At 43.2% G+C, this 24,574-nt stretch overlaps 1 protein-coding gene across 24 annotated transcripts in view; it reads left to right on the top strand.

Annotated features, from left to right (window-relative positions):
* LOC148083146 (NACHT, LRR and PYD domains-containing protein 3-like) overlaps window positions 1–24,574 on the top strand; it is a 208,781-nt gene that overhangs the window by 99,761 nt on the left and 84,446 nt on the right. For 17 of the 24 annotated variants that reach the window (XM_087786262.1, XM_087786259.1, XM_087786261.1 and 14 more), the window contains 2 exons: window positions 17,547–17,723; window positions 22,460–22,633. In XM_087786262.1, coding sequence (XP_087642388.1) covers window positions 17,547–17,723; window positions 22,460–22,633 — 351 coding nt within the window. Of the gene's footprint in view, window positions 1–10,285; window positions 10,424–11,118; window positions 11,269–13,477; window positions 13,646–15,004; window positions 15,084–15,355; window positions 15,576–15,717; window positions 17,477–17,546; window positions 17,724–22,459; window positions 22,634–24,574 lie in introns of all 24 variants that reach the window. The other 7 variants (XM_087786266.1, XM_087786267.1, XM_087786263.1 and 4 more) reach the window with 5 other exon arrangements.

Below are 24,574 nucleotides of genomic sequence, written 5' to 3'. Positions count from 1 at the left end.
ACGACTGGCCAGAAGGTCTCCTCTACGCTTTTCCCCCAATACCTCTGATATTCTCAACACTGCAGAGGGTCCTCCAGCAGGGTCACAGGCTGCTGTTGGTAGCCCCCTTCTGGCCAGGGAGAACATGGTTTCCACTGCTGCGCAGGCTCTGCCGCAGCTCACCATGGCGCCTCCCCGACAGGAACGATCTCCTGTCTCAGCTAGAGGGCCAGATTTGGCATCCCGACCCTCTTCGCCTGCAACTATGGGTCTGGCCGCTGCAGGGCCCAACCCGCTTCTGACGCAGTGTTCAGATGCTGTCTGCGACACTATACTAAACGCCAGGGCGCCTTCTACACGGCTGCAGTATGCAAATAGGTGGCAACTGTTTACTGCATGGTGTTCAGACAGGGGTGAGGACCCTGTGCACTGTTCAGTCCCAAAGATTCTGGAGTTCCTCCAGTCACTATTGGACAGTGGCCGGTCTCCTGCCACACTGAGGGTATACGCAGCAGCCATTTCCTCTCAACATGCTCGGGTAGATGAAAACACAGTGGGGTCCCACAGACTGGTGTCCCTCTTTCTAAAGGGCGAATGGCGATTACGCCCCCCACGCACACAGCGCGCCCCAGCATGGGATTTGCACCTGGTGCTCGACGCTTTGTGTCTGCCTCCCTTTGAACCCCTGGCTCAGACAGAGCTGAAGTGGGTTTCTGCTAAGACTGCTTTTCTCCTTGCCATCGCTTCAGCGAAGCGTGTTGGGGAACTACATGCCCTGTCTGTGAGTGAGTCATGTCTGCGGTGGAGCTCAGACGGCTCAGGGATTACCCTCTGGCCAAATATGGCTTTTCTCCCAAAGGTTCTGTCACTATCGAGCCTCAACCGTCCCATTCAAGTGGCACAATTTATTCCCCCGGAAGGGGAAGACAGGTTGGGACTGCTGTGCACTGTGCGGGCTCTAAGAACCTATATAGCTGCAACCGCAAGTATAAGATGGTCGGACCAGCTCTTCATTTGCTATGGTGGCCCTAGGAAAGGCTGTGCTCTTTCCAAACAGCGACGGTCTCACTGGATCGTGGATGTGATTACCCACGCATATAAAGGAAGTGGTCACCCCCTGCCATTCGGGGTGAGGTGCCACTCTACCAGAGCGATGTCTACGTCATGGGCAGCCCTACGCGGGGTACCCCTGGAGGACATCTGTGAGGCAGCATCATGGGCCTCACCAAGCACTTTTTTCAGGTTCTATCGGGTGAACGTCACCACTCCTCATCCATTAGGTGTGGTCCTGTTGCCCGACTCTGTTGCTTCCCCTCAATGAGGTATGTACTGGGATTCTTTGTGACCTTGTTGTTATGGGTCATCCAGTGCTTGAAGCACCGCCTCTGGCGGTCAGTAGGGACGAAATAGAACGAAAGTTACGTATGTAACTACGGTTCTATGAGTCCCGGATGACCGCCAGAGCGTTCTGTCACTCAGAATCCTTGTGTTTTCGCGAGAAGATTCTGCAGGAACAGATCCTCTGATGTCACCGGAAGTTATACCCCTTCCGGGGTCATCAGGGGTCACAGGTGACTTTGTTGGTATTAAACTCGAACTGCGCATGCGCGAGATGGATACATTCAGTGCTTGAAGCACCGCCTCTGGCGGTCATCCGGGACTCATAGAACCGTAGTTACATACGTAACTTTCGTTCACGTAGTAGAATATTAGATTTCACAGGGTTGTTAATATTTTAACTATTTCATGGAAATATGAAGATTTAAAAAAAAGGTGTACCATATTGTCTGTGTTGTGTTATCACTGAAGGACACACAACAATGTCCGACAAGCAATCTGGCGAAAAGACAGATATCTATTTTTGGTATTTACAAACACAAACAAACAAACACTAACACAAACTCACTCAGCGAACACAAAAACACACACACATATTCGTGAACTTTGAGTTAATTGATGTTCATTTGAATTTGTGTGTTTTAGACTTTCTCATGGACAAACGGATGAACCAGCTTATGAATAGAATGGACTCATCACAAGTATGATAAGCTACGCGGAAACATTTTCCTCTTCTTTCCTTCTGCTGTTGCATTTCATAACGATTAATGGGTGAAGATCGTGGGCAACTGGCATAATGGTGACACATTCAATGGAGGGTTTGAAACTTTGGGTACAAGGTCTTGATCCCTGCAGAACACTCCAGACATCATAGCTACAGCTTAGATCTATATTGTTTTCAACAAACATTTCTATACGTTTTAGAGCAGGTTTTAGGATCAGCTGTTCGGTGGCAGAAGTGTGGTGAGGATGTGGGAGTCCACTTCACTCAACTACCAGTCCACAGTTCATCCCAGCCCGGATGTGAGAGGTTGGTGGACAGGTCGAGGACTTGCGATGAAAGCAAGGGGGTGACCAGAGAGCAAAACTCAAACTTGTTATTAACATGAAAGGGTAAACAGCCTTTCAACCTATTTAAGGTAAAACAAGCTCAGAAGATTCTTCTCTGATTATTTTCCTTTTCTTTCGGTTATGGTCTCATTCTGGGATTCTTCCAGACTGAATCAGTCCTTTGACTACAACAATAAACAAGACTTCAGGACGCTCAGAGATTAGATGAACCTTCTGGAGACGTGTGGGATGTTGGCTTAGCTTTTTTTTATGTTTAATGGTTCATGTGACAATATTCTTTAATTTATATGATGTCTTTATGCAGTGAACTTTTCCGCCTAGTTTTAAGACTGACTTGATAGAAAAATGACATAACACTGTGTACAATGAAACATAAGTTGTCATGTTAAATTAATAAGTCTTGCATATGTTGATTCCTATAATTATATAGAATTTAAGCTTGAAACGCATAAGCTCGCCACCAAGCAAATGTAGTATAACGGCTAACTGGGAAACTACTCAACATCTTTAGAACAAGCTTGTTGTCATTTTCCTTTATTCTCATAAAAAATATTTCACCTCAGGCTCTACGTCAAAACATTTCAACTGAGGTGATTTAAATTAACAGTTATGTCTTCACGAGATGATATGTCGTCTCGTGAAGACATACTGTTGAGTTTCAGCGAATGTCAAGAGTGAGATATGAGTTAGATAGATAGTGTGGGTGGAGGATGATGATTTAACTATTAAGTTCTCCGAAAGCCTTTATTTATTGGATATGATATTTTCGCTTAGAAATTCTACATTTTCCAGAAGACAATGACATGTATGAGCAAAAGCAAAAATTGTATGTGTATATATATATATATATATATATATATATATATATATATATATATATATATATTATGTTTGATCGCTTTCTCTAAAATTCTACATTTGAATGTTTTGAAATTATATTATATATATACTGTATATATTTTGATTCTATATATATATTTATATTATTTAAATATTAAAGCCTGCCATTTCTGATTATTTATAACCTATTTATTGGGTGACAATCTTAATTTGTTTTAAACAGTGAAATATTGACGTTCTGGGTTTGTGTTTGTGCTCCTATTTGTTTATGGGGCAAAGCCTGAGGCAGGTTAGGGAGGAGACGTCTTTGTGTGAGTCAACCTCTCAATAGAAAAATGATTTAAATCAGTTATTGAATGAAAAGAAATTCATCCTTTCATGTCATTCAATTATTTAAAAAAAATCATTTGATGCTTCTTTAAAAATAACAACATTTAAATCAAATAAAATATTCAACATTTAAAACGTTAAATTCAACCATTTAATATTCCGACGGCACTGATATACTTCCATAGTTATATTTCAAAATAATATGGTTGTTTTAAAAATATATTATCTGAGATACAAGTTGATTTTATTCTGAAGGATATAATGGTTAGTTTTATGCTCCTAAAAACCTCAGAGTCATGAAGTGTAAGATCATGAAAACTAACCTGAAACCTTCAACATCCCTTGTTTAGCAACATCTACTGTCCTGGTCGTAAAGAAAACTCCATGTTTCAACTGGTCTGGTCTCATCAAAGATAATCACCACCAGGTGAAGGACACGTCAGACTCCAGGTCTACTTGTCCGGCCGAACGACCTCGACGCAGGTTTTAGGAGTCGAGGAGTCACACCACGTTGACGCAGTTCCCGGCGCTCGCTGCTGCCCTCTTGCTGCAGTAGGAGAAGTTGCTGTGATTGGTGGACGAGCCGTTCATGTGCGAGAAGATTCACACAAGAGGTTGAAAGAGCTTCAGTACGATTGACTGACCTTTCACCCCAGTGACCCTGTTGGTATCTCCTCACTGGTGTCTGTCATTTTAAATAGACTTTGTGGATGTGTTGACAACTGAAGTGGGAATAGTTGACATTCCTGTGTGTTGCCAAGTGTTCACTAAACACTTTCAGCAAATATCTCTGCTCCCATCGCTGGAGGAAGAAATGACTGTAACTTTACTGAGATACTAGAAAAATACTAAGTATTTTAGTGCCATCAGAATATCGAAGCATTATTCCAGTTCAATCATTTTTTTTATTTAAAAGTTGAATTTGTTTTTATAAGAAAAAAATAAATAGAGAAATAATTAAATAATTAAAATAATACATTTTAATTTATTTTTCTTCAAATTGAAAAACTATACAAATGTGATGAATCGTGTCTGAAGTAAATCAGTGTCATTGGAATATTGATGGTTGAATTTAACATTTACTGAAATAGAATTTATATGCTGTATGTATATTTGTATATATATTTTTTAGTCCAACACATTTTATACACATATATCGTACAGTATTGTCTGGTTTAACATTTTTGGGATTTAATTTACAAGACCATCATTTTTTTTGATAACTTTTTTTTATTATTTTTTTATGATATTAGCTATATTAGATAGAGCTCACATTGTCAATTTATATTTATTTTGTTTAGTATATATATTTTTAAATATATTTATATAGCACACTCCACAACAAATTGGTGGGCTTGACTGTGGAGTCTTCATGCTGAAGGTGAGATAGTTTTAAGTATTTCAAATTCAGGTTCTATTTAACACGTTTATCATTTAACTTGTTTCCAATTTATCTTTTTTATTGTTTTTTTTAGTGGACCTGGTTCTGAGGGAGAACTTAAGGGACTTCCATGAAAGACAAGTCCTACAATATTGAATTACTGAGTGAAGAACCCACGTCTGACCAGATCATTGCAGGACAGAAAACCATGATGACGGAGAGATTCGTTTTTTATTTCACGTGTCACACCTGTATACGTGCCTGTCATGCGCGGAATAGTTTTCAAAACCTTTTATTTTTTATTTAAGTCACATTACGTAGCAGGTATCATTAGATCATCCATTATATTCCAGAAGTATCTTTAAAGCGCTGTTTACTCACTAGTTGTGTTGTTTCTAATTATAAATAAACTAAATACGTGTTGAACGTTCAACTAACTCCCCGTTTAATTCAATTTAATCACGCTTTGTCGTTCGATATGAAAATCATGTTTATCATTTGAATGTGTTACAGATTAGTTTAAAAAACATGCTCGCAAACTGGTATTTAAAAATGTCTCTGTTTAACAAAATCACTCGTCTGAAACAACTTCCTGTCCGGATTTACGTTCCGTCTGAAATGACCGGCTGCAGATGGACCCTCCTCGGGCTGGGCGGCCAAGATGTTCACCTGGCGGGGAAACTACGACCTGAGGCGCTAAAACTCCCGAGCGGAGCTCGTTGTTTTCTTTTTATTCACCTTTTGGACAACTTTGTCGAAGCCTCGAGTGTCAGCCATGGCCTTGAACAACTGTTTCATCGTGTTTAGCGACATCAAAGACATCTTGTCGCTCCGACTGACTCCCCTACAATGTCAGAGTTTGTTTTGAAAATACCGGAAGTGGGTCCGCTTAAAATGTCGTCCGGGTCTCTGAAGCCCGTTTTATAAATGTTTATTTTATTTTACTTTGTATCATAATATGGTTTCATTTTACTCCAAACACACATCCTATAAACTTGTGTTTATATACATATTTATTAAGATATTTCTAATTCAAACTTGCATGTCTATAAATACATTTGACCTTTTTCTCAGTGTGTAGTTTTGTTGTTACAGTATTTCACGATTTAGTTTGGGTTAAAATATATTGTATATTATACTTAGAGTAATCTTATATTTAATACAAGATAAATATTAAATGAATATATTTTAAGATATTCAATCTCTTTGAGCTATTTTTTTTACGTGCACGTTTATAAAAAAACACGTTACATATGTTTTTCTTTTGTTTCAGTATATAAAAATATTTAAAGGTTATCATTGAAAGTGATACATTTTACACTCTACACCAGTAACCACAGATCTTATAAACTATTATAGTTTTTGGTAATCAAGGAGATCTTCAGAGGGATTCAAAAAGTGTATCTATGTATCTATCCTTGTATTCACAGACTGCTTTGACACCACAGACTGGGATGTTCTGCTGAATTCTCATGGTAAGATACACTGTCTAACAGATTATTTAAATTTCAGCTAAGACTGTCCGCTTTTACAGTAATAATAAACCATGGGTAACGAAGGAGGTCAAGGATGTCCTTTACAGGAAGACGGTGGCTTTCACTTGAAGGGACAGAGGCGAAGACGAGTACAGGAGTCTTGATACTTGACTTTTTGGACTGGAGTCAGAGGAACCACTTTCAGCTGAACACCTCAAAGACCAAGGAGCTGGTCCTGGACTTTGGGAGGCCTAGGACAATCCCACGTCCAGCGTCCATCAGAGGTGATGAAGTGTCCCAACCTGGGAGGCCAACCCACCTCATCAACCCCACCTGCGAGAGCTCGATGGAGGAGTAGAAGAGGCCTCAGAGCAACCCAGTCGGTGCCTGATCATCAAACTGTTATGGTTTGTCTTCAAGCCAGTTTAGTCTTTCCTAATCCACTTGTTTTGCCTGCCTGCCTGTCTGCCCACGTAGTAATTCCGACCTCTCCTCACAGGATAACCGACCTGCTCCGTCCAACCTTCCGCCTGCTCCTCAACCACCAGAACTCCGGTCCCGGGCCACCACCACCTGCGCACCGGCCCTGTCTCTCTCCACCAGCACTGTGGAACTTTCTGCTTCCTCCGAACCTCACCCACCTCAAGCAAGACACTGACGCTTCATTAAAGAGTGCTTTTCGGCCCTCGTCACAGAATGATCAGGCCACACTCGGACTCAGCGGACTAGGAAGCCGTGAAAGGAGCCTTTGCCGCTCAGGGATCACTCCTGGAACACCACAAGCAAACTCTGGATGAGCTGGTAGCAGTGATAAAACAACTTTCTGTAAGTGTTGGTAACCTGCGTGAGCAAGACAAAGCACCTGTAGCTCCCGCTGCTCACACGCATGCCGCTCATCCACCTGCTGCTGTCTCCGTCATGCTGCCTCGTCTCGAGGCATGGGTTCCTACTCCGGATCGTTACGATGGAAACCTGGGTCAGTGTCGAGCATTTTTATTACAATGTGAGATCGTGTTTGTACAACAACCCTACATGTAAGTGACGGAGGGATCCAGGATCGCCTTCATTATAAGCCCCTGTTGCGCCGAGACACTCTCACCTGGTCAGCAGCTGTTAAAGAGAGAGGTCATCAGACTGCTTTTCTTAACAAGCTTTTGTTGTGGAAATGAAGAAGGTAATTGATCAGCCTGTGAGAGGAAAGGAAGCATCGCAGCGTCTTCTGTCACAGAAGACCGGCGTGATTTGCTGCTACCAGTTTCCTGATGTAATCAGATCTGGTAGTTTCCACCATTTCAATTTATGAAGACATCAGATCCCTGAGGTTAAGTCTCTGCACCTCAAGTTAAGTGGACTTCCAGAGACGTTTAGTCTTTCGACAAAGTCTCTTCAGACTCAGGAGATCTTCATTTGTCCAAGGGCACCATTTTTTCTGAATTTTCAAGTTCGATTTAACAGGTGCCACTTGATCCAGTATTTCATCACAATTGTCCTGTCACCAGTATTTTTATTATACTAAGAGCGGATGTCACGTGATGTGACGTCACAAGGCCATATAAGGAGGTAGGAAGCTGCAGTGCAAAGTTTCACAGCCAAGAGCATGATCACGTCTCATGTCAGCAGCTTTACGTCGTACGCCGTTTGTAGCATCGTTGGTATGTAACACTTTTTATTCTTTAGTGATGTTGAACTTATTTGTGTTGGTTAATCGTTTGATGTCTCGTGCGGGGATCGCCTCATTATCATTTGTGAGCGCATGCTGCAGATCAATGTTCATTTATACACAATTAAACTGTGATCATCGTGTGATGATTTGCCTTTAACAGGTAATTGTCTGTTAATTTGAATATACTGTTTCTTAATAATGTACAGTTTATCTTTCAACAATGTATTGCAAATATATTTTGTCTGTTGCTGTTTTCAGTTTTACAAAAAGATTTGCAAGTCAATAAACCTGAGTACAAAGAATCCACCGCTTCAGAGTCTTGATGAGCAAATCGTGTTTAGCTTACTGCCAAAACGCAAGTCAACGTGTGGAGGGCAGGATAACAATGATCAGTGAAACAGTGAATCAAACTGTCCATGTCAAGGTGGTCATTAAAGGAAAATGGATCAAACATAGCAGAAAAACTGTCTGCAGTATCGGCTGAGATGACACGCCTCTGAGACCTGACGTTCAAAGGCTTAGGTTCAGGGATGAAGTCCAGGTTAAACAAGACCAGAGAATGATCACTCAGATGGACATCATGTACAGATACATTAGAAATGTCCAGGCCAAGAGTAAAAACCAACTCTTAAATGTGGCCTTTTTAGTTCAGAAACGTTGCTCAAAATTAAAGGCTGAAGTCGAAGTTAAACGTTATTATACAGAGCAAGATGTGATGTCATCAACATGAAGATTAAAGTCTCCAAGAATAAGAAGAGATTCCAAGTCAAGTTCTTTTATTGTCAAATAAATCTACAATAAAATGCAAGTTGTAAAAAAAGATCAAAGTCGTTCTCGTATCGCTGAACAATCTGGGTGTACGTGTGATGAAGTGAACTCTGTACAGGTGTGGCAGCAACAGGTGATCTCCACAAAACTGTTGAAGCGCTCGTGACCACTCCTGGATTCTTTCCTCTACTTGAACATTTTGACAAAAAAGTGTAAAACAGAGACGTCTTGACCCTCGTGGTAAATGTTTTGTTATCATATTGTAACCGTGTGAATCAACAAACAATGTTGCACTGTTGGTCTCTGACAGGACACACCCCCTCACTCACGGGCGTTTTCATCGATCAGTGTTTCCCTGAGTCTGGATCAGAAGGAGCTGAGCTCACCTGGAAGTTTCATCTACAAACATGGACACAAGTCTTCAGAGCAGAGAGCTGCTCACAGGTCAGTGACTTTCTCACCGTCTACAATCTATCATGTCTGCCCAGCAAGAGTGAATGAATGAATCAAGAGTGTTGTCGTGAGGTGAATAAATGAATGAAGAGTGTGGTCTTAAGGGAATAAATGAATCAAAAGTGTGGTCGTGAGGTGAATGAATGAATCAAGATTGTGGCCTTGAGGTGAATAAATGAATCAAGAGTGTGGTCGTGAGGTGAATAAATGAATCAAGAGTGTGGTCGTGAGGTGAATGAATGAATCAAGAGTGTTGTCGTGAGGTGAATGAATGAATCAAGAGTGTTGTCGTGAGGTGAATAAATGAATCAAGAGTGTGGTCGTGAGGTGAATGAATGAATCAAGAGTGTGGTCGTGAGGTGAATAAATGAATCAAGAGTGTGGTCGTGAGGTGAATGAATGAATCAAGAGTGTGGTCGTGAGGTGAATAAATGAATCAAGAGTGTGGTATTGTGTTGATTGAATAAATGAAAACATGAAAAAAAGAGATGAAACAAATTGAACTGGAACAAAGTCAAAGAGATCAAAGTCCTTTTCATATCAACAAGTTTATGACACTCATGAGTGGATGAAGAGTTGATGGATATAAAACACAGGTGTGGCAGCAGCAGGTGAACTTTGATCCTTGACTGTTTTAATAACTTCTGTTCCAGCATCTTTTTATTTCATCAATAAAAGTTTATCAGAGACAAAACCAGAGTCAAAGTTCATGTTGAGAGCGACAACAACTTGTTATCTATCAGTCAGTATCAGAGAGTGAACACATGCATTAATTTATTCTTTAACTCAAGTGACACAAACATTCAGATCCATGATGCTGTTGTGTTTGTGTGCAGGTGTGGACACAGAGGAGGAAGATCCTCCCTCTAAAGAACTTCAAGGTGAAGACCATGACAGTCAGACCAGAGCTCAGAGGTGAGAAGATCACTTCTCCTGTCAGACCTTCAAATACTGGAATCATTTTCTCACTGAAACTTGTGTGTTCAGATCAAAGCTACGTACATCTGCTGGACCTGGACCTGGACCTGAACCTGGACCTGGACCTGCTCCCAGCTGTTTGTCTCTGAAGAGTGACGTGTCTATGGGAAGATATTTTGACTTCAAAGGTGAACAGAAGCATCAGAGGTGAGAGACAACAGGAGCAACATGAGAACATCTAGTAGTTATTTAAATATGCAGAGAAAACTATACAGTATATCTTTACACATGAGAGGAGAAGAAAATAATAATAATAATTATAATAATAATCTTACATGAAACTGCCTTTTAGGAGACTCAAGGTCGCTGCACAATAAAATCACAAATAGGAAAAAATCACACAATTTAACCAAACAATTAAATTTCTTCTTTTAGGAATTACTTTTACTATTGTTCTGGATGAACTCCCATTTATGTTACGACCTGTCTGTCTGTCTGTCTGTCTGTCTGTCTGTCTGTCTGTCTGTCTGTCTGTCTGTCTGTCTGTCTGTCTGTCTATTCCCAAAATATAATACAAAACCCAATAGAAAATACAAATTGGGAAAAACACTCTTCACTTCAACACTTTGTAATAATCAACTTAAATACTGGCTCACAGCCGTCAAAGAGGCAACAAAAGGAAAAGGCTGCTCAAGAGAACGCAGGCCAAGCAAACAACTACAATTTTACAACAATGAGTTAACGTTTAAAATATACAAACAAAAGAACCAAACTTAACTCCCAGTTACAGTGCATGGAACTGACCCTTCCTGTTAGAGGCTAAATCTGATCAGTGGAGGTCGTAACACATCACACCTTCAAATACTGGAAATACTTTCTCACTGCGACTTGTGTTTGTTCAGATCAAAGCTACTTAAATCTGCTGGACCTGGACCTGGACCTGGACCTGGACCTGGACCTGGACCTGGACCTGCTCCCAGCTGTGTGTCTCTGAAGAGTGACGCGTCTATGGGAAGATATTTTGACTTCAAAGGTGAACAGAAGCATCAGAGGTGAGAGACAACAGGAGCAACATGAGAACATCTAGTAGTTATTTAAATATGCAGAGAAAACTATACAGTATATCTTTACACATGAGAGGAAGAAGAAAAAAAAGACAGAGAGGGAGAGAATTAAAGCAGTGTTTGCAGTATTGCACTTAAAGCTATATTTTACATTCACCACAGAATATTGCATGTGATTAAGGTGAGGTAGTGTCTCGTTCTTTTTTGCAGTGTTCAGTGTTTTTTATTTGCAGTCAGTCCGGCTGTTCTCGGGAGAAAACTGTTAAAGAAGTTTTTCACACCTGTATTTGGGGATCCTCTGCCATTCTTCCTTGAAGAACCTTTTCTAGTTCTGTTAGGTTGTATGGTGAACGTTGATGGACAGACATTTCAAGAATGGTCACAGAGTTGTTCCGAAGCAACTCCTCTGTTATTTTGGTTGTGCTCGGGGTCATTGTCTTGTTGGAAGGAGAACCTTCGGCCCAGTCTGAGGTCCTGAGCACTCAAGGGTTTCTTCCAGGATATCTCTGTACTTGCATTCATCTTTCCTTCAAACCCTGCAGCTGAAAAACACCCTCATAGCATGAAGCTGCGTCCACTGTGCTTCACTGTTGGATAGTACTGGACACTTGATGAGCAGTGCCTGGTTTTCTCCACACATTCCTCTGAGAATTGAGGCCAAAGAGTTCCATCTTGGTCTCCTCAGACCAGAGAATCTTATTTCTCATAGTCTGGGAGTCCTTCACGTTTTTTTTGACAAACTCTATGCAGGCTTTCATACGTCCTACACTGAGGAGAGGCTTCCGTGGGGCCACTCTGCCATGAAGCCCTGACTGGTGGAGAACTGCACTGATCGTTGACTTTCGAGAACTTTCTCATCTCTTCACTGCATCTCTGGAGCCACAGTGATCTTTGGGTTCTTCTTCACCTCTCTCTCCAAGGCTCTTCTCCCACGATTGCTCAGTTTGGCTGGACGGCCAGGTCTAGGAAGAGTTCTGCTCGTCCCAAACTTTTCCAAACCATTTAAGGATTATGGAGGCCACTGTGCTCTGAGGAACCTTGAGTGCTGCAGAAATTCTTCTGTAACCTTGGCCTGATCTGTGCCACAATTCTGTCTCTGAGCTCTTCAGGCAGTTCCTCCGACTTCATGATTCTTATTTGCTCTGACATGCATTGTGAGCTGTGAGGTCTTATATAGACAGGAGTGTGTTTCCTAATCCAGTCAGTTTAATGAAACACAGCTGGACTCAATGAAGGTGTAGAACCATCTCAAGGAGGATCAGAAGAAATGGACGACACGTGAGTTACAGCAAAGGGTCTGAATACTTATGACCATGTGATGTTTCAGTTTTCATTATTAAATACATTTGTAAAAACTTCTACATTTCAGATGTTTTCTGTCAATGTGCGGAACTAAGTGAACATTAATGAGGAAGAAAAATGAACTTAAATGATTTTAGCGAATGGCTGCAATGAAACAAAGAGTGAAAAATCCAAAGGGGCCTGATTACTTTCTGTACCCACCGTATGTAGTTACGTGTATGTGTATTTGAAGTACAGGTACAGATCATGCTACGAGTGTCTAGACAAAAAAAATCTGTGACTCACACCGGCAGATTCAAGAGGTCGTGTTTAGTAACTTGTACTCGTAAACTTATGTAAAAATATAGTCAAGGTTTCTTTTTCGTCTTTTACGACTACAAGTGTTCAATCACTCATGTGTACTTTCTTGATTACGAGTATGAATATGTAGTTACGTCAATGCAACTTAATAGTACGAGTACACATGTCATGTAACGGGTACGTTGGACTAAAGCACACGTTCATGACTTCATACATATTTGACTTGACTTACGGACATATTTAGTAGAAGATCTACGAACTTCTTAGTACATGAGGCACCAGGTTCTTTAGGAAACAACAATCTCACCACACCTGTCGGAATCCCCTCCCATCGGCACATTTGTAAACTAAGACAATTTTCCCGCCTTTTGAAATAAACGTGCACAAACTAGAATATACACAACATCATTTTAAGAGCATCAGAAATGCAAATGCTATTGTTGCCATTGATATGTATATTCCTGTGACATCGCAAAGAGCCCAAGTTACAGTGCATGGAGCTCACCCTCCCTGTTGGAAGCTGAATCTGATCAGTGGAGGTTGTAACTCTTTCAAGTACTGGAATCATTTTCTCTCTTGTCTTGTGTGTATTCAGATCAAAGCTATGTACAACTGCTGAACCAGGACCTGGACCTGGACCTGGACCTGGACCTGGACCTGGACCTGGACCTGGACCTGGACCTGCTCCCAGCTGTGTGTCTCTGAAGAGTGACGTGTCTATGGGAAGATATTTTGACTTCAAAGGTGAACAGAAGCATCAGAGGTGAGAGACAACAGGAGCAACATGAGAACATCTAGTAGTTATTTCAATATGCAGAGAAAACTATACAGTATATCTATACACATGAGAGGAAGAAGAAAATAATAATAAATCTTATTTAAAACCACCTCTCAGGAGACTCAAGGTTGCTGCACAATAAAATCACAAATACAATACAATCACACAATACAATAAAATCACAAATACAATACAATCACACAATACAATAAAATCACAAATACAATACAATCACACAATACAATAAAATCACAAATACAATAAAATCACACAATACAATAAAATCACAAATACAATAAAATCACACAATACAATAAAATCACACAATACAGGTGGTTTTGAGCTGAGCTGTAAAGAGGGAGAGAGAGTTCCAGTGTGGGGGTGGAAGTGACGAGTTGGGTTTGCATGGAAGGTAGAGCTGGGTGTCATCATCGAAGCAGTGGAAACTGGTGGTGAAAGAGAGACAGAGAGGGAGAGAATTAATGGCAGTGTTTGCAGTATTTCAATTGAATGTTTATTTTACATTCACCACAGAATATTGCATGTGCAGCTGCTGTGGGACAGACAGGTGCTGTTGGACTCATGAAGAAATCCACAACTTGATGTCAAATACAGTGAATTCATTTCACTGGATCATTCCATCTGTTGTTGAAGAAGTTTGTATCATGTGACGACCAACAGTCTCTTCAGTTGTTGAGTCAAGAAGAAGAATTCTAAATAGTGCAACTACTTTTCTTCTCCTCCACCTGAAGTCTTGTGAAACTTGACACACAACAAACGTGATGAAATATTCATCAAAAGTCAAGTTTGATTTTAGTGTTTTTCTTGTGATGCAACCTTCACGTGGATCATATGAGCGCCTCAGATGAAGGTCACTGATAAGAGAAAATACTTCAAGTGATTTAAGAGTCACTGATTCAATGATTGAGGGAATGTTTGAGTCGTCAAAGACTGTTAGTTGATCTTCAAAAATCATTCTTTCACTCACTGCTGTGTGTGTTTCTATCAGCAGTTAGTGACTCTTGGTGACTTCAACTGAAGATGTTCATGAGTCAATGCAGCTCAAAACTTCTCTTTTATTGAGCTTCACGAACTGCTCGTCAAAAGTGCTGCAGACAGTCGTGGAGGAAAGTCGACTCACAAGAGAAGAAGCAACAAACTGCAGCCATGAGAATGAAATCACGACTGAAGTGTGAGACAAACTTGTGTTTCACCTGGTTTTCCATGAATGTGGAAGATTCTATCTTAGGTGGTCTGCACATGGAAGAGTCAGAGTCTTGCTCAGATCATTGGTGTCCTTGTAGAAGTAGACAGAACTTATTGACGGCCTGATGTTCTTCACAGAGAGGATCAGCAGGTCTCGGATGTTCTCAGTCTCCAGTGTGTCCAGCAGCATCAGACAGATGTGGACTCCACACTTCAGGTACGTTCAAGTCTTCAGCCTCACCTGCTGACTACAACAGCTGCTAACTCACCAGTCAGCTGCTTCTGCTGCTTCATGAAGCTCTGATCCTGGACAACTCCACCTGTCAGCTTCATACATGAAGTAGAAGGTCTGGTGTGGCTGAGACTCTTGTTTAGTTTTAGAGAGAAGATGAGATTTGAATGTGACTCAGACTCTCTGGTCCTGAGACTGAGACATACCTCTGGTGACCTCTGTAGGTCACATGATCAAGTCACATGTTTGTGTTTCAGCTGCTGGAGGACAAGGTCATGACCCTGGTGAAGGAGGAACTGGAGAGAGTGAAGAAGTTTCTCAGACCAGGTGAGCAGAAACACCTGGATGATGAGGAAGAGGAGAAGTTGAAGTGTGAAGACGAGCAGATGAGGAGCAACAGAGAAGATTTCCTGAAGATCATCCTGAACCTCCTGAGGAGCATGAAGCAGGAGGAGCTTGCTGGTTATCTGTGGGGAAGTAAGAGGATTTGAACCTTCAACCTGTTGAAAATGAAGTCTTGAATCTATTAGAACATTTGAGATTGAAATTCCTGCAGCTGATGAGAAGATTGATCTTCAGCTTCTAGAATCTTGTGACTCATGTGACTTCTCTTCTTCAGGAAGTCATGCAGAAAAGATTCAACGACTGCTGAAGAGGAGCCTGAAGAAGAAGTTCCACAGTGTGTCTGAGGGGGTCGCTAAAGCAGGAAACTCTGCTCCTCTGAATCAGATCTACACGGAGCTCTACATCACTGAGGGGGGCACAGACCAGGTCAACCAGGAGCACGAGGTCCGACAGATCGAAGCAGCCACCAGGAACCAGACCAGACCAGAAACCACCATCAGACAAGAAGACCTCTTTAAAGCCTCACCTGAGAGAGACCCACCAATCAGGAGCCTGCTGACGAAGGGCGTGGCTGGCATTGGGAAGACCCTCCTGACACAGAAGGTCACTCTGGACTGGGCTGAAGGCAAAGCCCACCAGAACTTCCACCTCATGTTTCCTTTCACCTTCAGAGAGCTGAACCTGCTGAAAGAGAAGAAGTTGAGTTTGGTGGAACTTGTTCATCTTTTCTTTCCTGAAACCAAAGATCTCAGCAGCTTTGAAGAAGTCCAGGTTCTGTTCATCCTTGACGGTCTGGACGAGTGTCGACTCCCTCTGGACTTCCTCAACAGTCGGGTCCTGACAGCAGCTACAGAGCCCACCTCAGTAGACGTCCTCCTGACAAACCTCATCAGAGGGAATCTTCTTCCCTCAGCTCGTCTCTGGATGACCACACGACCTGCAGCAGCCAATCAGATCCCTCCTGAGTGTGTGGACATGGTGACAGAGGTCAGAGGGTTCACTGACCTCCAGAAGGAGGAGTACTTCAGGAAGAGGTCCAGTGATGAGGAGCAGACCAGCACCATCATCTCTCACATCAAGAACTCCCGAAGCCTCCACATCATGTGTCACATCCCGATCTTCTGCTGGATCACTGCCACAGTTCTGGAGGACATGTTGAAGAGAGGAGACACAGGACAGCTGCCCAACACCCTGACTGAGATGTTCATCTACTTCCTGGTGGTTCTGTCCAAAGTCAAGAAGCTGAAGTACCATGGAGCAGCTTGGACAGACACAGTTTGGGATCCTGAGAGCAGCAAGATGATGGAGTCTCTGGGAAAACTGGCTTTTGAGCACCTGAAGAAAGGAAACTTGGTCTTCTATGAATCAGACCTGACAGAGAGTGACATCGACATCACAGCTGCTTCACTTCACTCAGGAGTCTTCACTCAGATCTTCAGAGAGGAGAGAGGACTGTACCAGGACCAGATGTTCTGCTTCATCCACCTGAGTCTTCAGGAGTTTCTGGCTGCTCTTCATGTTCACCAGAAGTTCTTCAACTCTGAAGTCAACCTGCAGTCAAGAATCGTTGACATAGAAAAGTTCTACCAGAAAGAAATCAATGATGCTGTAGAAAGTCCAAATGGACATCTGGACTTGTTCCTGCGCTTCCTTCTGGGTCTTTCTCTGCAGACCAGCCAGAGTCTCCTGACAGGTTTATTGAAACAAACAGGAAGAAGCTCTTGGACCAATCAGGACACAGCAAAGCTCATCAAGAAGAAGATCAGTGAGAATGTGTCTCCAGAGAGAATCATCAACCTGTTCCACTGTCTGAATGAAGTGAAGGACTCTTCTCTGGTGGAGGAGGTCCAACAGCAGCTGAGATCAGGACGTCTCTCCACAGATCAACTGTCTCCTGCTCAATGGTCCACCCTGGCCTTCATCTTGCTGTCCTCAGAGGAACATCTGGACGTGTTTGACCTGAAGAAATACTCTGCTTCAGAGGAGGTTCTTGAGAGGCTTCTGCCGGTGGTTCAAGCTTCGAATAAAGTTCTGTAAGTGGATCATTGGAACATCTCTGAAGATATAAACATCAACATTTGATTTTCTGTTTCATTTTTACAGGCTGAGTGACTGTGGACTGACAGAGAGAAGTTGTTCACTTCTGTCCTCAGTCCTCAGCTCTCCGTCCTCTAGTCTGACTCAACTGGACCTGAGTTACAACTACAAACTGAAGGATCCAGGAGTGGAGCTGCTGTCTGCTGGACTGAAGAGTCCACACTGTCACCTGGAGACTCTCAGGTCAGAACATCATTTCTACAGCTTCAGAGCTGAAATGTGAAAGTCAGAGGTGAGACTCCAGAGAGTCAAAGTTTTGTCTTCAGTTTGTTCTTCAATGAAGCAGCTGATTCTAAGTGACATCAGTCTTCAGCAGGTTCTGACACTTGAACTTTGTTTATTTTGACTTCTGCTGGGGTCGTGCTGTTCAGTATGTTGACACATATTTACTGATCTCAAATACATTCAAAGACATTTGAGTGACACTTGTGATGTTCTAACTTGTTCTGTTTCTAGATTTCAATGCAGGGTAATGTTCATGGTGATGTGAGCATGTGTGATAAACACATCAGGAACTGTATGAAAACTGAAACATGTTCTTCTTCATCACAAGTCATATCATCATCACAATATTGAACAGTGTCATCACACATCCTGCTCTTATCTCTTCATTTCTACTCATCTTTGTCACCATTCTTGATTTCTCTCTTCCTTTCTCTTGTTGTTTTGTTCGTCACACATCACTAGTCCGAGTCAAGTGTCGAGTCACACATCACTAGTCCGAGTCAAGTGTCGAGTCACACATCACTAGTCCGAATCAAGTGTCGAGTCACACATCACTAGTCCGAGTCAAGTGTCGAGTCACACATCACTAGTCCGAGTCAAGTGTCGAGTCACACATCACTAGTCCGAGTCAAGTGTCGAGTCACACATCACTAGTCCGAGTCAAGTGTCGAGTCACACATCACTAGTCCGAGTCAAGTGTCGAGTCACACATCACTAGGCCGAGTCAAGTGTCGAGTCACACATCACTAGTCCGAGTCAAGTGTCGAGTCACACATCACTAGTCCGAGTCAAGTGTCGAGTCACACATCACTAGTCCGAGTCAAGTGTCGAGTCACACATCACTAGTCCGAGTCAAGTGTCGAGTCACACATCACTAGTCCGAGTCAAGTGTCGAGTCACACATCACTAGGCCGAGTCAAGTGTCGAGTCACACATCACTAGTCCGAGTCAAGTGTCGAGTCACACATCACTAGCCGAGTCAAGTGTCGAGTCACACATCACTAGTCCGAGTCAAGTGTCGAGTCACACATCACTAGTCCGAGTCAAGTGTCGAGTCACACATCACTAGTCCGAGTCAAGTGTCGAGTCACACATCACTAGCCGAGTCAAGTGTCGAGTCACACATCACTAGTCCGAGTCAAGTGTCGAGTCACACATCACTAGTCCGAGTCAAGTGTCGAGTCACACATCACTAGCCGAGTCAAGTGTCGAGTCACACATCACTAGTCCGAGTCAAGTGTCGAGTCACACATCACTAGTCCGAGTCAAGTGTCGAGTCACACATCACTAGCCGAGTCAAGTGTCGAGTCACACATCACTAGTCCGAGTCAAGTGTCGAGTCACACATCACTAGGCCGAGTCAAGTGTCGAGTCACACATCACTAGTCCGAGTCAAGTGTCGAGTCACACATCACTAGTCCGAGTCAAGTGTCGAGTCACACATCACTAGTCCGAGTCAAGTGTCGAGTCACACATCACTAGGCCGAGTCAAGTGTCGAGTCACACATCACTAGTCCGAGTCAAGTGTCGAGTCACACATCACTAGTCCGAGTCAAGTGTCGAGTCACACATCACTAGTCCGAGTCAAGTGTCGAGTCACACATCACTAGTCCGAGTCAAGTGTCGAGTCACACATCACTAGCCGAGTCAAGTGTCGAGTCACACATCACTAGCCGAGTCAAGTGTCGAGTCACACATCACTAGTCCGAGTCAAGTGTCGAGTCACACATCACTAGCCGAGTCAAGTGTCGAGTCACACATCACTAGTCCGAGTCAAGTGTCGAGTCACACATCACTAGTCCGAGTCAAGTGTCGAGTCACACATCACAAGTCCCAGTCAAGTGTCGAGTCACACATCACTAGTCCCAGTCAAGCGTCGAGTCACACATCACTAGTCCGAGTCAAGTGTCGAGTCACACATCACAAGTCCCAGTCAAGTGTCGAGTCACACATCACTAGTCCGAGTCAAGTGTCGAGTCACACATCACTAGTCCCAGTCAAGTGTCGAGTCACACATCACAAGTCCCAGTCAAGTGTCGAGTCACACATCACTAGTCCCAGTCAAGTGTCGAGTCACACATCACAAGTCCCAGTCAAGTGTCGAGTCACACATCACAAGTCCCAGTCAAGTGTCGAGTCACACATCACTAGTCCGAGTCAAGTGTCGAGTCACACATCACAAGTCCCAGTCAAGTGTCGAGTCACACATCACTAGTCCGAGTCAAGTGTCGAGTCACACATCACAAGTCCCAGTCAAGTGTCGAGTCACACATCACAAGTCCCAGTCAAGTGTCGAGTCACACATCACTAGTCCCAGTCAAGTGTCGAGTCACACATCACAAGTCCCAGTCAAGTGTCGAGTCACACATCACTAGTCCCAGTCAAGTGTCGAGTCACACATCACAAGTCCCAGTCAAGTGTCGAGTCACACATCACAAGTCCCAGTCAAGTGTCGAGTCACACATCACTAGTCCGAGTCAAGTGTCGAGTCACACATCACAAGTCCCAGTCAAGTGTCGAGTCACACATCACTAGTCCCAGTCAAGTGTCGAGTCACACATCACAAGTCCGAGTCAAGTGTCGAGTCACACATCACTAGCCGAGTCAAGTGTCGAGTCACACATCACAAGTCCGAGTCAAGTGTCGAGTCACACATCACTAGTCCCAGTCAAGTGTCGAGTCACACATCACTAGTCCCAGTCAAGTGTCGAGTCACACATCACAAGTCCCAGTCAAGTGTCGAGTCACACATCACTAGTCCGAGTCAAGTGTCGAGTCACACATCACTAGGCCGAGTCAAGTGTCGAGTCACACATCACTAGTCCGAGTCAAGTGTCGAGTCACACATCACTAGTCCGAGTCAAGTGTCGAGTCACACATCACTAGTCCGAGTCAAGTGTCGAGTCACACATCACTAGTCCGAGTCAAGTGTCGAGTCACACATCACTAGCCGAGTCAAGTGTCGAGTCACACATCACTAGCCGAGTCAAGTGTCGAGTCACACATCACTAGTCCGAGTCAAGTGTCGAGTCACACATCACTAGCCGAGTCAAGTGTCGAGTCACACATCACTAGTCCGAGTCAAGTGTCGAGTCACACATCACTAGTCCGAGTCAAGTGTCGAGTCACACATCACAAGTCCCAGTCAAGTGTCGAGTCACACATCACTCGTCCGAGTCAAGTGTCGAGTCACACATCACAAGTCCCAGTCAAGTGTCGAGTCACACATCACTAGTCCGAGTCAAGTGTCGAGTCACACATCACTAGTCCGAGTCAAGTGTCGAGTCACACATCACTAGTCCCAGTCAAGTGTCGAGTCACACATCACAAGTCCCAGTCAAGTGTCGAGTCACACATCACAAGTCCCAGTCAAGTGTCGAGTCACACATCACTAGTCCGAGTCAAGTGTCGAGTCACACATCACAAGTCCCAGTCAAGTGTCGAGTCACACATCACAAGTCCCAGTCAAGTGTCGAGTCACACATCACTATTCCCAGTCAAGTGTCGAGTCACACATCACTAGTCCCAGTCAAGTGTAGAGTCACACATCACTAGTCCCAGTCAAGTGTAGAGTCACACATCACTAGTCCCAGTCAATTGTCGAGTCACACATCACTAGTCCCAGTCAAGTGTCGAGTCACACATCACTAGTCCGAGTGAAGTGTCGAGTCACACATCACTAGTCCGAGTCAAGTGTCGAGTCACACATCACTAGTCCGAGTGAAGTGTCAAGTCACACATCACTAGTCCGAGTGAAGTGTCGAGTCACACATCACTAGTCCGAGTCAAGTGTCGAGTTATAATTCACTAGCCAGAGTAACGTTTCGAGTCATAAATCATGAGTCCTAGTCGACACTTGAGTCACAAATAACTAGTATGAGTCGAGTCACTATAAATAAGTCCCAGTTGACTCGAGTCACAAATAACGAGTCTCAGTCACGAGTCATAGGTGTGACTCGAGTCTCCATCTCTGCCAAAAGTATTGTCTTGAAACATGGAAGGAGATTATTTCCAAATATCAATGAAAAGGTGAGTAAACTCTTGATTTGACCCTCGCAGGCCTCCATATTCAAACCTGGAAATACAGAGAAAACATTTGAAACCTGGAGATTTAAAGAAACGACACATGTTTGAACAATGATGGAGGGAAACTTTGAAGACTTTGATGAATGAAAACATAATTAGAAGTAGAAAATAACAACTTTATAGAAAGATAACTTTATAGAAATCTTCAATTGAGACATTTTCATGAATCACAAATAAAAGGTGTCACCAGATGAAAACAAGTTGATCCATGTATTGATTGATAAACAACCTTCAAAAATAATCTACAAACATCTTTGTTTTTCTCATGACTATTATTCCTTTATTTCTATTGTGACTTTAGTTTTTCTTCTTCTCTTGTGTTTGTTTCTGGTATAAAAACAACATCAATCCTCTCACAACAGTCTCTGTGTATCATGTGACACTTTTATAAATAATGAAACAAAGTCAGGAAAGTGTTGAACTGATGAAAACATCATTATTTCATGTGTTTGATCAAGTTGATCCTGATTGATAGAAAAGTCTTCAAATATTCACACAATCATGTGATGATCTTATGAATGTAAAGAGTTCAGTGTTTCCTCAAATCAAGTCTTTCAAGTCAAAATAGAGAAAAAGTCACTTGTTGACGACACTCGTCTCTTTCACAGGCTGGACTGCTGTGGACTGACAAAGAGAAGTTGTTCACTTCTGTCCTCAGTCCTCAGCTCTCCGTCCTCTAGTCTGACTCAACTGGACCTGAGTCACAACTACCTGTATGATCCAGGAGTGGAGCTGCTGTCTGCTGGACTGAAGAGTCCACACTGTCACCTGGAGACTCTCAGGTCAGAACATCATTTCTACAGCTTCAGAGCTGAAATGTGAAAGTCAGAGGTGAGACTCCAGAGAGTCAAAGTTTTGTCTTCAGTTTGTTCTTCAATGAAGCAGCTGATTCTAAGTGACATCAGTCTTCAGCAGGTTCTGACACTTGAACTTTGTTTATTTTGACTTCTGCTGGGGTCGTGCTGTTCAGTATGTTGACACATATTTACTGATCTCAAATACATTCAAAGACATTTGAGTGACACTTGTGATGTTCTAACTTGTTCTGTTTCTAGATTTCAATGCAGGATAATGTTCATGGTGATGTGAGCATGTGTGATAAACACATCAGGAACTGTATGAAAACTGAAACATGTTCTTCTTCATCACAAGTCATATCATCATCACAATATTGAACAGTGTCATCACACATCCTGCTCTTATCTCTTCATTTCTACTCATCTTTGTCACCATTCTTGATTTCTCTCTTCCTTTCTCTTGTTGTTTTGTTCATCACACATCACTAGTCCGAGTCAAGTGTCGAGTCACACATCACTAGTCCGAGTCAAGTGTCGAGTCACACATCACTAGTCCGAGTCAAGTGTCGAGTCACACATCACTAGTCGGGGTCAAGTGTCGAGTCACACATCACTAGTCCCAGTCAAGTGTCGAGTCACACATCACTAGTCCGAGTCAAGTGTCCAGTCACACATCACTAGTCCCAGTCAAGTGCCCAGTCACACATCACTAGTCCCAGTCAAGTGTCGAGTCACACATCACTAGTCCGAGTCAAGTGTCGAGTCACACATCACTAGTCCGAGTCAAGTGCCCAGTCACACATCACTAGTCCCAGTCACGTGTCGAATCACACATCACTAGTCCCAGTCAAGTGTCGAGTCACACATCACTAGTCCCAGTCAAGTGTCGAGTCACACATCACTAGTCCCAGTCAAGTGTCGAGTCACACATCACTAGTCCCAGTCAAGTGTCGAGTCACACATCACTAGTCCCAGTCACGTGTCGAATCACACATCACTAGTCCCAGTCAAGTGTCGAGTCACACATCACTAGTCCCAGTCACGTGTCGAGTCACACATCACTTGTCCCAGTCACGTGTCGAGTCACACATCACTAGTCCCAGTCAAGTGTCGAGTCACACATCACTTGTCCCAGTCACATGTCGAGTCACACATCACTAGTCCCAGTCAAGTGTCGAGTCACACATCACTAGTCCCAGTAAAGCGTCGAGTCACACATCACTAGTCCCAGTCAAGTGTCGAGTCACACATCACTTGTCCCAGTCACGTGTCGAGTCACACATCACTAGTCCCAGTCAAGTGTCGAGTCACACATCACTAGTCCCAGTAAAGCGTCGAGTCACACATCAATAGTCCGAGTCAAGTGTCGAGTCACACATCACTAGTCCGAGTCAAGTGTCCAGTCACACATCACTAGTCCCAGTCAAGTGTCGGGACATAAATCACTAGTACCAGTCAAGTGTGGAGTCACACATCACTCGTCCCAGTCAAGTGTCGAGTCACACATCACTAGTCCCAGTCAAGTGTCGAGTCACACATCACTAGTCCCAGTCAAACTTCGAGTCACACATCACTAGTCGGGGTCAAGTGTCGAGTCACACATCACTAGTCCCAGTCAAGTGTCGAGTCACACATCACTAGTCCCAGTCAAGTGTCGAGTCACACATCACTAGTCCCAGTCAAGTGCCCAGTCACACATCACTAGTCCGAGTCAAGTGTCCAGTCACACATCACTAGTCTCAGTCAAGTGCCGAGTCACACATCACTAGTCCGAGTCAAGTGCCCAGTCACACATCACAAGTCTGAGTCAAGTGTCCAGTCACACATCACTAGTCCCAGTCAAGTGTCGGGTCATAAATCACTAGTACCAGTCAAGTGTCGAGTCACACATCACTAGTCCCAGTCAAGTGTCGAGTCACACATCAC

Source organism: Callionymus lyra, chromosome 3 (genome assembly GCF_982586985.1).
Source record: "Callionymus lyra chromosome 3, fCalLyr1.hap1.1, whole genome shotgun sequence".
Lineage (NCBI taxonomy): Eukaryota > Metazoa > Chordata > Actinopteri > Syngnathiformes > Callionymidae > Callionymus > Callionymus lyra.
This window is presented reverse-complemented; position numbering and strand designations above follow the sequence as displayed.